The sequence below is a fragment of the Mesoplodon densirostris genome, chromosome 2, assembly GCF_025265405.1.
Source record: "Mesoplodon densirostris isolate mMesDen1 chromosome 2, mMesDen1 primary haplotype, whole genome shotgun sequence".
NCBI classification, from domain to species: Eukaryota; Metazoa; Chordata; class Mammalia; order Artiodactyla; family Ziphiidae; genus Mesoplodon; species Mesoplodon densirostris.
Genome location: NC_082662.1, coordinates 117175424 through 117190058, shown reverse-complemented (window position 1 = coordinate 117190058; position 14635 = coordinate 117175424). Strand labels below are relative to the sequence as shown.

General features: G+C 36.3%; 1 protein-coding gene across 1 annotated transcript in view; it reads left to right on the top strand.

The window, feature by feature from the left end:
- Positions 1–8418: 8418 nt before the first annotated feature.
- Positions 8419–14635, top strand: part of FCRL5 (Fc receptor like 5) — a 46199-nt gene continuing 39982 nt past the window's right edge. The window contains exon 1 of the mRNA XM_060090783.1: positions 8419–8449. Coding sequence (XP_059946766.1) covers positions 8419–8449 — 31 coding nt within the window. The remainder of the gene's footprint in view (positions 8450–14635) is intronic.

The window sequence follows — 14635 nt, the reverse complement described above, 5'->3', positions numbered from 1 at the left end:
GGAGGGGTCTGTCATGGGAAAGCCCGATAGTGTCCTGCTCGGTTACATGAATGGAAAAAAGAGCTGAGTTCAGAGTGGCAGGCTAATAAACTTCATAACTGCCATTTATGCAGCATCTACTATGTTCTTGTGACATATACTTTGCAAACATTTAATGCTGACAACAACTAGAAGGCAAGTATAATTAATACCTGCTTTATAAATGAGAAAACTGGGGCTCAAAATCTTGCATTGTTTGCCCAAAGTCCCCCAGAGGGTAAATGACAGAGCTAAGATTCAGTTTCATGTCTATCCAATTCGAATACCAATGTTCTTCCCATACAACAAGCTTCCTCCCTGGCCAATGATCAGAGTCTGAATACACAAGGCAGTTGGTGTATTGGGATGGCCAAGTTGGAAAAAAACCACAGAAAGGAGAAGGGTCTTTGTGTAGAGAGTCACCTTGGCAGGTCCAGCATGTATCTTAAGATGGGGAGAGATTTGCTTGACAAACCCAATGATGGGTGCCTGCTTTGGTTACTTTTTCTAAATATAACCAGGTAGATAAATTAATAAGAAATAAAAATCAATATGAAGTAATGAATAGAGGGTATTCAGAAGTTGAATTAGGTGGAGGAATGGACATAGATTGGAGAACTAGCAAAAAGTTGGAAAGCTGGGGAGCTTTTGTTCTTTGCTACCTGTTCAAGGTAGCAAAGCCACAGCACAAAAAGAATGTCCAGCATTCAAAGACAGAAGTCAAGGGCAGCCTAATCTGACCTAATATCCCTTCTGGACATGGTCGGGGAAATGGTAGCAAGTATGCAAAGTGACCCACAGGCATGGGTATCTCACCTCAGAACCCTAGAAAGTTTAACGGGGGATATCAGACATGTCCTTTCCTTATTTTCTCTGGCTGTTGCTCTTGCTTATCAAACTCAGGTTGATGTAGACAGTACCTTCAAGGAAACTGAAATATTCAAGGAGATTCTTAACAAACCTTGCTATCCTAGCCAAGAAGGTTCAAAAAACAAAGCATACATTCACAAAGTACTGATGAATGCTAAAACACGGATGAGCCTTGGAAGCATACTAAGTGACCACACATTGTATGAATCAATTTCTATGCTCAGAATAGGCAAATCTATAGAGAAAGTAAATTAGTAATCTGTTGCCTGGGGCTGTGGGTGGAAATGGAGAGTACAAATGGGTGCCAAGTTTCTATTTGGGGTAGTGGAAATTTAAAAAAAATTAGATTGCGGTGATAAAACAAATGGATTTTATCATTGAAAATTATACTTCAACAGAGTTATTAAATATATATGCATTCACCCAGTGATTTTTAATAAGCATTAATTACCACAAATAAAGGCAATTTGGTTAAAAGGCTGTAGTGTAGAAAGTGAATAGAAGTTTGAAAGAACAGCAGATTTTGGTTTCATGCAGGTCTGGGTTTTGAATAGGCTGGCACCAACTTAATAAGATGGGTGATGTTGTCTCCTTTATAAAGATGAAGAAACTTGGGATCAAGTTTGATAATTTGCTCGTGGTCATCCTTCTGGTAAGTGGCAGAGCTCTGAGTCTCTCTGGTAACAGAGACTGTGCTCCTTTACCTCTCTGTCATGACAGAACGTTGCCAGTTAGATTTTCCTTCAGGAAAATGACCTGATGGTAATATTTAAATTCTCCCTTTGTCCAGATTTGTTTATGCTGCCAACACTCCCTCTTCATCTCTGTCAATCCTCTCTCATCACTGTATCTGACACTTTTTCCTCCAGGTACCTATAGCCAGAGCACCTGAGAAGTTCCAACCCTTTTCCATACTGATTGACAGAGCCATTGAACTGAAAGGTTTATCCAGTGATCATGAGATTACTGTGGTTAATTCCTCATGTCCTACTTTAAATATGTCTCTCACTTTGTCCTCCAAAAGCCTTTGGTTCTAATCTGTACTATTATAGATAGTACAGTGCTTACTTATAAACTTCAGAATACCAAGTTTCCATTTCCTGCCATCAGGAACCCAGAATAGGTCCTTAATATTGCCCTTGAGATAACCATTTAACCATGGAAACTGTTGCTGCTACAGATGGCTTTAGGGCAGTGCTTTACCTAGATTCCTATTCAAATGTTAATGACTGTTGAATCTCTTTATTGAATTGGTTATGCTCATTCTCAGACAGATCTGGGTTCCAGACCTGGCTCTACTACTTACTGTATGTGAGTCTACTTACTGTCTGTGAGTCTTTGGGCTTACAAGGTACTTGAAATTAAGGTAATTAATTTCTTTGAGCTTCAGTTTTCCTCATCTGTAAAATGAGGACAATAATACCCACCTGACAGAACATTGCCTGTGTTATTTCACTGTTTAACTGTTTTAGTGTTGAAGCAAAGATTAAATAAAATAATATATACATAGTACCTGCTGTGATGTTGTATTACAGTAAGCATCCAATATATGGTAAGCTATCAGGATAAATATCACTTTCAGTTCAGAATAAAAGCATATCCACCACATTTTACTTTCTGAGACAAACCACAAATGACTAAAAGAGTGAAAAACAAAACTCCATCTTCAATGAAACTTTTTTGGGGAGGGTGAGTTTTAACAAAACATTTTTTCCAAGCATATTTTTCCTTGGTACTTAAACTCATGTGTATTTCAAGGGAAAAAAATCCATTTCTTTCTGATTCATTTATACTTAACTCATCAGGATGTTACTAGAGAAGGGTTATTGTGTGTCCAGGTCACTCCCTTCCACCCTCCCTAAACTTCTGTTACTTCTCTTCTTTCTTTTTTTCCGTCTTGAATTTGTTGATTAATGTGGTAAGATTTAAGGTCATTATGTTATTGTGTTGCTATCCACAAATATGATATAACTCTCCATTTATCCAGCTTTTTCATGTCAATAAATTTTACAATATTCTTAAAGTATTACCAACTCAGGTCCAGCTGCTCACCACTCAAAAATCAATACTCAAGAGAGGCAAATGTTGGTAGAAAGGAAAGTTGCTTTTCATCAGAATGCCGGCAGTCTGGGGAGATGGTGGACTCAGTGTTCCCCAAAATCCGCCTCCCAAGATTCTGCTCAGCCATGAAAGTTTTAAAGGGAAAAGGGGAAGTTATCTCAGTTAATCATTGAGATAGGGGGTCAGAGTCGTTGCCATCCCCCACTGCATGCAGGTTTGTGTGCAGGCTTGTCAAATTCTTGTGGTCTTTCTTTTGATACTGTCTTGTTCACACAGTTTGTTCACGAGATTACTGAAGGGGATGCTAAGGAAGAGATGTGGTCATCTGTTAATTACTTATTCTTCATTTCTACTTCCTTGATCTACAGAAAGAACCAACAGGTTAAGCAAGGTATTGTGTGATCAAAAGATTTGAAAGTTGTGCTAGAGATGAGTACAGCATAGGGCTGCCTGGTTTAAGTTTAGTGACAAGAAAAAAGGGGCCTCCTGCGAAGAGCTCTTTCCTGCCAAAGGCTGCTTACAAAAAGACTTGTACATTATTTTCCTTTTTTCTTTTCATTCCCTTATTTCTACAACCCCAAACCCCCTGCCTCTTTCAGATTCCACACCTAAGAGAGGTCACATGGTATTTGTCTTTCCCTGTCTGACTTATATCACTTAGTATAATACCCTTGAGGTTCATCCATGTTGCTGCAATGGCAGAATTTCATTCTTTTTTTCTGGTTGAGTAATATTCCATTATATATATATGTATATATATATATATATATATATATATATATATATATATATATATATATATATATATTCAATATATACCACATCTTAATTCATTCATAGGTTGCTTCCATATCTTGCCTATTGTAAATAATGCTGTTATGAACATTGGGGTACATGTATCTTTTTGAATTAGTGTTTTTGGTTTTTTTAGATGTATACCAAGGAGTGGAATTACTGGATCACATGGTAGTTCAATTTTTAGTTTCCTGAGGAACCTCCATACTGTTTTCCACAGTGGCTGCACCAATTTACATATCTACCAACTGTGTATAAGGGTTCCCTTTTCTCCACATCCTCGCCAACATTTGTTATTTGTCTTCTTTTTGATGATAGCCATTCTGACATGTGTAATGTGATATCTCATTGTGGTTTTGATTTTCATTTTCTTGATGATTAGTGGTGTGTCTGTTGACCAGCTGCATTTCCTCTTTGGAAAAATGTGTATTGAATTCTTCTGTGCATTTTTAATTCTGTTTTTTGTTGGTTTGTTTGTTTTTGATGTTGAGTTTTATGAGCTTATTGCAAATATTTTCTCCCATTCGGTAGGTTATCTTTTCATTTTGTTGATGGTTTCCTTTGCTTTGCAAAAACTTTTAAATTTAATTAGGTCCCATTTGTTTATTTTTGCTATTGGTTCTTTTCCCTTAGGAGACTGATCCATAAAAATATTGCTGCAATTGATGTCAAAGAGTGTTTTGCTTATGTTCTCTCCTAAGAGCTTTTTCACATATTACATTTAGGTCTTTAATCCATTTTGAGTCTATTTTTGTATATAGTGTGATAAAATGTACTAATTTCATCTTTTTACATGTAGCTCTCCAGTTTCCCAGCACCACTTATTGAATCTTGTTCTCCTCCTTTGTGGTTTTGATGAATTTTTTTTTTTACTGTTATGCTTATATTACTCTTTCTCTCTCTCTCTCTTAGATTTACTAAAGGATTGTTTTGTGGTTACCAGGAGGTTTTTGTGTAATAACATAACATTCTATTTTAAATTGATAACAACATAAGTTTGATCCCTATATCTCAACATTTTTACTTTCCACCTCACAGTTTATATCCTTATGTCTTGTATGTCCCTTAACTAATGATTGTAATAGTTGTTTTTCTTTTAATCTTTATACTAGTTTTATAAGTAATTAAACCACTACATTTACTATATATTTACCTTTCCAGTGAAATATTTTCTTTCATATGTTTTCTTGTTAGATATTAAACTTTTTTTTTCATTTTAAATAAGTCCTCCTAACACTTCTTGTTAGGACAGTTTAGTGGTGAAAACTCCTTTAGCTTTTGCTTGTATGGAAAACTCTTTCTCTCTCCTTAAATGTTACATGATAACTTTTCTGGGTAGAGTATTATTTGTTGGATTTTTTTATTTTTTGTTTCAACACTTTGAATATATCATCCTACTCCTTTCTGGCCTGCAAAGTTTCTGCTGAAAAATCTACTGTTATTCTTATGAGTGTTCCTTTGTACATAACAAAATATTTTACTCTTGCTGCTCTTTAATATTCTCTCTCTGTCTTTAATTTTGACATTTTAATTATAATGTGTCTTGGTGTAGGTTTCTTTGGATTCATCTTATTTAAACTCAGAACTTCGTGGATCTGGATGTCTATTTCTTTACCCAGGTTAGGGAAGTTTTCATCTATTATTTCTTCAAGATTTCTGCTATTTTCTCCCTCTCCTCTCCTGGGACACCTATAAGTTGAATGTGTGTCCATTGGGTTTTGCCTCATAAGCTCCTTAAGCTATCTTCACTTTAAAAAAAATTAATCAATTTATTTTTTGCTGCTCTGATTGGGTGAGTTCTACTGCCTTGTCTTAAAGTTGACTCATCCTCTTTTATGCTTCATCTAGTCTGCTGTTGAATCCGTCTAGTGTATTTTTCAGTTCAGTTATTGTATTCTTCAGCAGTGATTTCTATTTGGTACTTTCTCATACTTTCCCTCTTTTTGTTAAAGTTTTCCTGTGTCCATCCATTCTTCTCTCCAGGTCAGTGAGCATCATTATGACCATTACTTTGAACATTTTATCAGGTAAATTACTTATCTCTATTTCATTAAGGTTTTATTCTTTCTAGGTTTTACCTTGTTCTTTTATTTGGAATATATTCCTCTGTTTCTTTATTTTGCTTGACTCTGTTATGGTTTGTATACAGTAGATGAAATGAAGACCTCTCCCAATATTGAAGAGTGGCCTCATGTAGGAGATAAAACTTATTATTCAACCCTGCTCCAGCTCTTTGTCATCTCTCAAATCTTTGTGCTTCTTCAAACAGCCTATTATATTTTTAAATGCTCCCAGTATTTGAGGATGTGCCAAGACCTCTCAGAGTTCCTAAGAGGAGTATCTCAGTACCTAGTTTCAAGCTGTTTGGAAGCTCTGTTCTTTTTTCTCAAAATTGTTTTCTGTCTTCAAGGTCTACTGTGTTTCCATACAAATTTTAAAATTATTTGTTGTGGTCTGGGAAAAAAATGCCATTGGTATTTTGATAAGAATTGCATTGAATATGTAGATTGCCTGGGGCTAGTATGGTCATTTTAACAATATTAATTCTTCCAATCCAAGAACATGGTATAGCTTTCCATCCACTTGTGTCATCTTCAATTTGTTTCATCAGTGTTTTATAATTTTCTGTGTACAGGCTTTTTACCTCCTTAGGTAAGTTTATTCCTAGGTATTTTATTCTTTTTGATTTGATAGTAAATGGGATTGTTTCCTTAATTTTTCTTCTGATAGCTTGTTGTAAGTATATAGAAATGCAACAGACTTCTGTATATTAATTTTGTATCCTGCAACTTTACTGAATTCATTGATGAGCTCTAGTAGTTTTCTGGTGGCATCTTTTAGATTTTCTATCTGTAGTATCATTTCATCTGCAAAAACTATATGCCAATAAAATAGACAACCTAGAAGAAATGACCAAATTCTTAGAAAGATAAAATCATCCAAGACTGAACCAGGAAGAAATAGAAAATATGAACAGACCAATTACCAGTAATAAAATTGAATCAGTAATTTAAAATTTCCCAAAAAACTAAAGTCCAGGACCAGATGGCTTCACAGGTAAATTCTACCAAACATTTAGAGAAGACTTAACACCTATCCTTCTCAAACTATTCCAAAAAATTGCAGAGGAAAGAACACTTCTGAAGTCATTTTATGAGTCCAGCATCACACTACCAAAACCAGACAATGATATCACAAAAGAAAAATTGCAAGCCAGGTGAAATAAAATTTGTATTTTAAGGCAAGAAAAGAAAAAATGACCAATGAGATTAAAAGAATATCCAATTCACCAATTAGAACATGAAAAGATGCTCAATTGCATAATTCACCAGGGACATGAAAATTAAAACTGCATTCAGATAATCCTAGCACAGTGGCTAAATTTTACAAGATTATAATACCAATATCAGTAAATATTTTTCAGCAACAAGAACTCTCACACACTGGTTGATAAAGTAGGAATTAGCACCACCACTTTTTAAAATACTTTAGCAGTACCTTCTAAACTGAGCCTTCTAAAATAATTTTAAGAGCCAGGAATTCTACTCCCAGGTATATATTCAACGGATATGTATGCCCACATGCACTGAGAGACCTATACAAGAATATATGTAGCAGAGCTATTTGTATTAGCTTCAAAAGCAAGTAAAAGCTCTTTGTTCCCTTGAGGTCCTCCTGCTGGACTGAGATGGAATAATCTCTATTTACCCTTATATGCTTTTCTTGTCTCAGAATGAAGTAGGTAGGATATAACATAATGTATGTAAGGTGATATGCTTTGCAGATATGAGATTAAATGTCCCCTTAAGAAGACCAAGGTATGGACTCAGAAAGAAAGGTTGGGGAAAACTATTTGAAAATAAGGAACTGGCATTTCTCATGGCAGCTAATGTCTTAGTGATCTTTGCTGTCAGTATACCAGGATGGAAACTTGAGTTTTAAAAAGTTATAAAATCAATTCACAAACATAGTAATTTTTAAAAAGTTAAACAGTATAGAAAGACATAAAATAAAATGTCTCCTTCCCATCCATAGTTCTTCAAATATAACCACTATTTTAGGTATACTTTCCAGGAAATAAAAAAGGATACTTTGTCAGTTTATATACACATGTACTCTATTTTTTACATCTACCCCAATGTGTTAATACAACAAATACCAATCTACTCCTCACTTTTTTCTCTTCACATTAATCAAGGTTGTCTTGCCTTTAAAATTGTCTTGCAACTTTATCTCATTCTTAATGTCTGCATTTTATGTCATTGTTTAGATGTATCAGAATATTCTTAAGCAGTCCTATTATGTTGCTTCAAGTGTTCTGGCTATTATGAATAATGTCACAAAAACATTATTTTAGAGCTATCTTCCATACTTTCCTTAAGGTATTTTCCAAGCAATAGAAATGTGGGGTCAAGGATATGAGCTTTTTAAAAACCCTATCATTTATTTTTTCACTTTGATCACTGGGCAGGAAACTTTGATTAGTAGTTGAGGATGGGTACTTCCACTTCCTTTTTTCTAATTTACTAATGCATCCTGCTCTTTGAAAAAGCTGTTTCTCAGATCTCTTCCTTGGGGCTACTGTGAGAGAGTACAACTGTAAGATCAAGGCCAAACCTGGTATACCTGAGAAAACCTCTCTTTTGGGCTCAGCCCTGGGCAGGCCAAGTCTTCATGCTGCTGTGGGTGTCACTGCTGGTCCTGGGTAAGTAGAACAGCTCAGCATAGGCCCTGGGTGGGGTTGGGACAGCATCTCTCTGCCATGGACCTGGCCTTTTCTTGGGGCTCAGCCCCTGCTCAGAGATTCTTTTCTGCCTGGGGAGCTTATATTCCCTGGCTTCATTGTATAGCTCAGAGATTTCTCCCTTGAGGCTGAAAGCGTGGTCAGAGCTTCAACTTTACAAAGAAGGAAACCACAGTGACCACAACACTTAAGGGTTTATTCATTTTTTTTTCTACAACAAATATTACTTGATAAAGTCCAGAAAATGTATTACGTTTGCTTGTCCATATTGTCTCATTCAGAGAAGACCCTAGTTTTCTCTCTGCAGAGGAGGAGGGTTTATCCCTTGTATGACAATGCCATACCATGGTGCTGGACATGAGAGGGAAAGTTTTCTAATACAAAAGATGTCTCCAGGGGCTTCCCTGGTGGCGCAGTGGTTGAGAGTCCGCCTGCCAATGCAGGGGACACGGGTTCGTGCCCCGGTCTGGGAAGATCCCATATGCCACGGAGCGGCTGGACGCATAAGCCATGGCCGCTGAGCCTGCGCGTCCGGAGCCTGTGCTCCGTAACGGGAGAGGCCACAACATTGAGAGGCCCGCGTACCGGGGGAAAAAAAAAAAAAAGATGTCTCCTTCTTTTGCACACAAATGCAAACCACAGCTGTGATTGTCAGATAAAGAACACAGGGAGGAGGAGACAAAACCCGAGACTCACAGGGGGAAGTGGGCAAGGCAAGGGAAAAACCTAAGATGCATGACATTCTTTCTTTTTCCCTCCAGGTTTATTGAAGTATAATTGACAAATAAAAATTGTATATATTTAAGATGTATGAGATGTTTTGATATACATATATTATGCAGTAATAACCACAATCAGCTAGTTAACATTTCTCTCACTTCACATAATTACCGTGTGTGTGTGTGTGTGTGTGTGTGTGTGTGGTAAGAACACTCAGGATGAACTCTCAGCAAATTTTAACAATACATTATTAGTCACCATACTCTACATTAGATCTCCAGTACTGCTTCGTCTTACAACTGAAAGTTCATTTCCTCTGAACAACATCTCCCCAGTTCCCCTACATCCTACTCACTGCCTGGCAAACACCATTTTATTCTCTACTATTGTGAGTTCAACTTTTTCAGATTCTCCATGTAAGTGAGATCATGCAGTATTAGTCTTTCTCTGGCTTATTTCATTTAGCATAATGTCCTGTAGGTTTATCTATGTTGTCACAATGGCAGGATTTTTTTCTTTTTCTTAAAGCTGAATAATATTCTATTGCATATATATATGCAGCGGAATATTATTATACACCACATTTTCTTCATCCATTAATCAGTTGACAGACAATTAGATTGTTTCAATATTTTAGCTACTGTGAATAATGCTGCAATGAATATGGGAGTGCAGGAATCTCATCAAGATACTGATTTTATTTCCTTCAGATACATACCCAGAAGTGGGATTGCTAGATCATATGATAGTTTTACTTTTAATTTTTTTAGGAACTTCCATACTGTTTCTGCATAATGACTGTGTGAATTTATATTCTTACCAACAGTGTACAAGGTTTCTTCATCAACAGTTGTTATCTTTTGTCTATTTGGTAATAGCCATTCTAACTGGTATGAGGTATTATCTCCTGGTTTTGATTTGCGCTTCCCTGATGATAACTAATGTTGAGCATCTTTTTATATACTTTTGGACACTTTTATGTCTTCTATTAAGAATATCTATTCATGTCCTTAACTGTTTTTTAATCAGGTTATTTGTATTTTGCTGTTGATTTTTTAGAGTTCCTTAGACATTTTATATATTAACCCCTTATTGGATATATGGTTTGCATATAGTTTCTCCCATTTCATAGGTTACTCTTTATATTGTTGTTTCCTTTGCTGTGAAAAAGCTTTTATTTTTGATGCAATCCCATTTGTCTTAGTTATTACTTTTGTTGCCTATGCTTTTGGGGTTATATCCAAAACCCATGTCCCAGATCAATGTCAAGAAGCTTTCTCCCTATGTTCTCTTTTAGTAGTTTTACAGTTTCAGGTCATATATTTAAGTCATTAATCTACTTTGAATTGATTTTTGTACATGGTGAGATATAAGGATCCAATTTTTTTTTCATGTGGATATTCAGTGTTTGCAGAATGATTTACGGAAAGAACTATTCTTTCCCCCTTGCATGTTTTTGGCACCCCTTTTGAAGATCAGTTGACTATAAAAGTGTGGACTTATATCTGGGCTCTTTGTTCTGATCCATTGATCTATATGTCTATTTTTATGCTAGCTTTGATTACCATAGCTTTGTAATAAAATTTGAAGTCAGGAAGTATAATGCCTCCAGTTTTGTTCTTCTGGTTCAAGATAGTTTTAGCTTTTGGGTGTCTTTGTATATCTATTTCAGTTTTTTTCTTTGTGATTACTATGGGACCTTATAAAATATAACAGACAATTTAAGTTAAGAAATGTATTTCAATCACATATTAAACTCTACACTTTTAGTTCTCCCCCCATTTTGTTATAGACATCAGAATTTACACATTTTATATTGTATATACATTAACAAATTGTTTTAGCTATAGTTATTTTTAATACTTTTGTCTTTCTAAACTCTTTTCACTAGAATTAAAAGTGATTTATATACCACTATATAGGATGCTATGGTCTGAATGTTTTTTTCCCCTCAAACTTCATATGTTAAAATTTTGACACTGAAGGTGATAGTATTAGGAGATGGTGGGGCGTTTGGGAGATGATTATGTCATGAGGGCAGAACCATCATGAAAGAGACTAGTGCCCTTATAAAAGAAGCCAAAGAGAGCCCTCTTATACTTTCTTCTATATGAGATTACAGTGAAAAGATAGCTGTCTATGATGAAGTGCACTGTACTGGAGATGAGTCTGCCACTGCTTTGATATCAGACTTTCCAGCCTCCAGAGCTTTGAGAAATAAATTACTGTTGTTTATAAGCTACCCAGTATGGCATTTTTTTCATAGCAGACTGAATAGAATAAGACCCAGTATTCAGAGTAGTCTGAATATAACTATACAGATCTTCCTCAATTCAGGATGAGGTTATGTCTTGATAGACTCATTATAATTAGAAAATACCGTAAGTCTAAAATGCATTTAATACACCCAGCCTACTGAATATCATAACCTAACCTAAACTGCTTTAAACATGCTCAGAACACTTACATTAGCCTACAGTTGGGCAAAATCATCTAACACAAACCCTATTTTATAGTAAAGTATTGAATAGTTCATGTAATTTATTTAATACTGTACTGAAAGTGAAAAAACAGAATGACTGTATAGATACAGAATTGTTGTAAGTTTACCCCTTTGACTGTGTGGCTGACTGGGAGCTCTGGCACACTGCTGCTGCCCAGCATCACAAGAGAGTATCATACCCCATATTGCTTGCCCAGGAAAAGATCAAAATTCAAAGTATGGTTTCTACCAAACGCGTATTGCTTTTGCACTACCACAAAGCTGAAAAATCATAAGTCAAACCATATATATACTCACGTTTAACAGTGAATTTTATAATTTCATGTGATTTCATGTTGCTAGTTAGTGTCCTTTAATTTCAACTTGACGAACTTCCTTTAGCTTTTCTTTACAACAGATTTTATGGTAGTTAACTTCCCCAGCTTTTGTTTATCTTGGAAAGTCTTTATCTAGCCTTCACTTTCAAAGGACAGCTTTGCCATGTATTGTACTTTGGGTTGGCAGGTTTTTTTTCTTTCAGTATTTTAATTATCCCACTCTCTCCTGATCTACAATTTTTCTACTGATAAATCCACTGTAAGTTTATTAGCGTTCCCTTGTGTGTGATGAGTTGCTTTTCTCCTGCTGATTTCAAAACTTTCTCTTTGTCTTTGACTTTTGAGAGTTTGATTATAATATATCTTGGACCTTTTGATGTCTAGCTTATTTGGGATCCTTTGGGAATCGTGGATCTAGATGTTCAATTCCCTCCCCAGATTTGGGATTTTTAAAATTATTTCTTTAAACAATCTTTCTGCTCTTATTCTCTGCTCCTTCTGGGACTTCAGTAATGCATATATTGATTGGTTTAATGTTATCTCATAAACCACCGAGGTCGTCTTCACTCTTTTTTGGTCTTCTTTCTTTTTGTTCCTCTAACTGGGTAATATGAAATGGCTTGTCTTTGAATTTACTGATTCTTTCTCCTGCATGAGCCCTTCTGCTATTGAAGGTGTCTATTTAATTTTTCAGCTTAGTCATTGTATTCTTTAGCCACAAGATTTCTGTTTGGTTCTTTTTTATGTTTTCTATTTCTTTGTTAAACTTCTCATTTTGTTTATCTATTGTTTGTGGATTAATTTACTTGTCTGCTTTTTCTTATAGTTCATTGAGCTTCTTTAAGACTATTATTTTGAAATGTTAGTCAAGCAGTTCATGGATCATTAGGGGAGTTACTGGAACTTTATTAGTTTCCTTTGATGTTGTCATATTTGCCCGACAAATATGATCTGTGTAGCTCTGCACTGGTGTCTGTGAATTTAGAAAAGCAGACACTCTTTCTGGTATTTACTTGTTTGAACTGCTAAATACTCTTGCTTCTTCCATAAACTTATAGGACTGCCTCTAGGAACATGGTTGAGCTTGGCTGGAGCTGGATCTCATGATTATTGCTGGGTCTACTTTTGGGCCTGAAGTTGGCAAGCCTGTTACCAAGGACATGGATGGGTGTGATTTCTGCTAGGTCCCTGAGAATTCTCTCATTGGGTTGCTTGGCTGGTCCCTGGGCAGTCAGGACTTCCCTGAACTTCAGTAGAGTGGTACTGGAGTTTGGTCACAGGATGGCTTTAAGGACCACAGTCAAGTTCAAGACATGAAGTTCTGTTGCCAGGGGTGCTTACAGGTGTGGCTTTCACTGGGTCCCTGGGTAGAACCCTGGGCAGGCAAGACTGCTTTGTACTACAGTACAGTGGGACTGGATCTTGGTCACAGAACTGCTTCAGCAATAGAACTCAGGTCTGAGGCTGCTGGGCTTGCTACCAAGGGCATGGATGAGCATGGATTCCTTGGCAGAAAAGGCTCATGTCAGGACCATGGACAAGTGGAGTTAGAGTTGAGTTTACAGGAGAATAAGGCAGCTTTCAGTCTGTAGCTGGGATCATAGTCAGTGAGTCTTCTACCAGCGCATGTGCTTGTCTTCTCAAAGTGGCCCTCCTTGGTCTTGGGCTCCAATGGAGTTTCACAATCTCTAGATCTCAAAGCTCTCAGTTTTTGTTTGTAGATGGCTGCCAAAACTTTGTTTCTGTAGAGGGTGGAGACAAAGACTAGAGAACTCCTCTTCTACCATCTTGCTCATGTCACTCCCAACATGTGACATTCTCTTTGTGCCTGTGGGTGTGTATAAGTCTATCAATTCACACATATCAACTGGTTCATTTTTCACCAAAGTTGAAAATATTAGAATAAAACATATTTATTCATTTGTTCAACAAATTATTTAGTAACATTAATACACAGCACTATGCTAGGTGCTAATGATGATGGGAAGACATGGGAGGCAGCATTTCTGTGCTTAGGAAGCTCATGATATAGAAGGGCCTTCAACAAGGCCAATGTACAAGGAATATCTATGTAACAAGATCTCAGTTAAACAATTGTCCAAGCAAAGTTACCAATGATGGTAAAAGTGGTTAACAAACTATATGCCAAGTAGCTGGTAATGACTTCATGAAACAGATAGACAGTAGGAGCTGGAGGGGGCAGGGATGGGGTGCAGCACAATGTGAGAAAAATGGACCCCATAGTTGGAAGCTGCATGGAATACTCCAGAACTAGGAAGCACATCCTAGTGTAACACCAAAACAAAGGAGCAGGATAGGGTAATGGCCAGGAATATGTGCTTTGTGGTCAAACAGGATGGGTTCAAATAAATGGGTTAAAAACTCGATTCTGCCCTTAACAGCTACTTAAACAGTTTCTGGTCTGTAAAATGGGGATAATCATAGAACTTTCCTCATAGGGATAGTTAAGAAGATTACATGAAATAATGTATGTGAATATCTACCACATAGAATACACTCAGAAAAATATTAGCTACTTATAAAACAATACAAATCCATGGTGCCAAGATATTTAGAAAATGGCAAATAATCCATTGCTCTGATCAT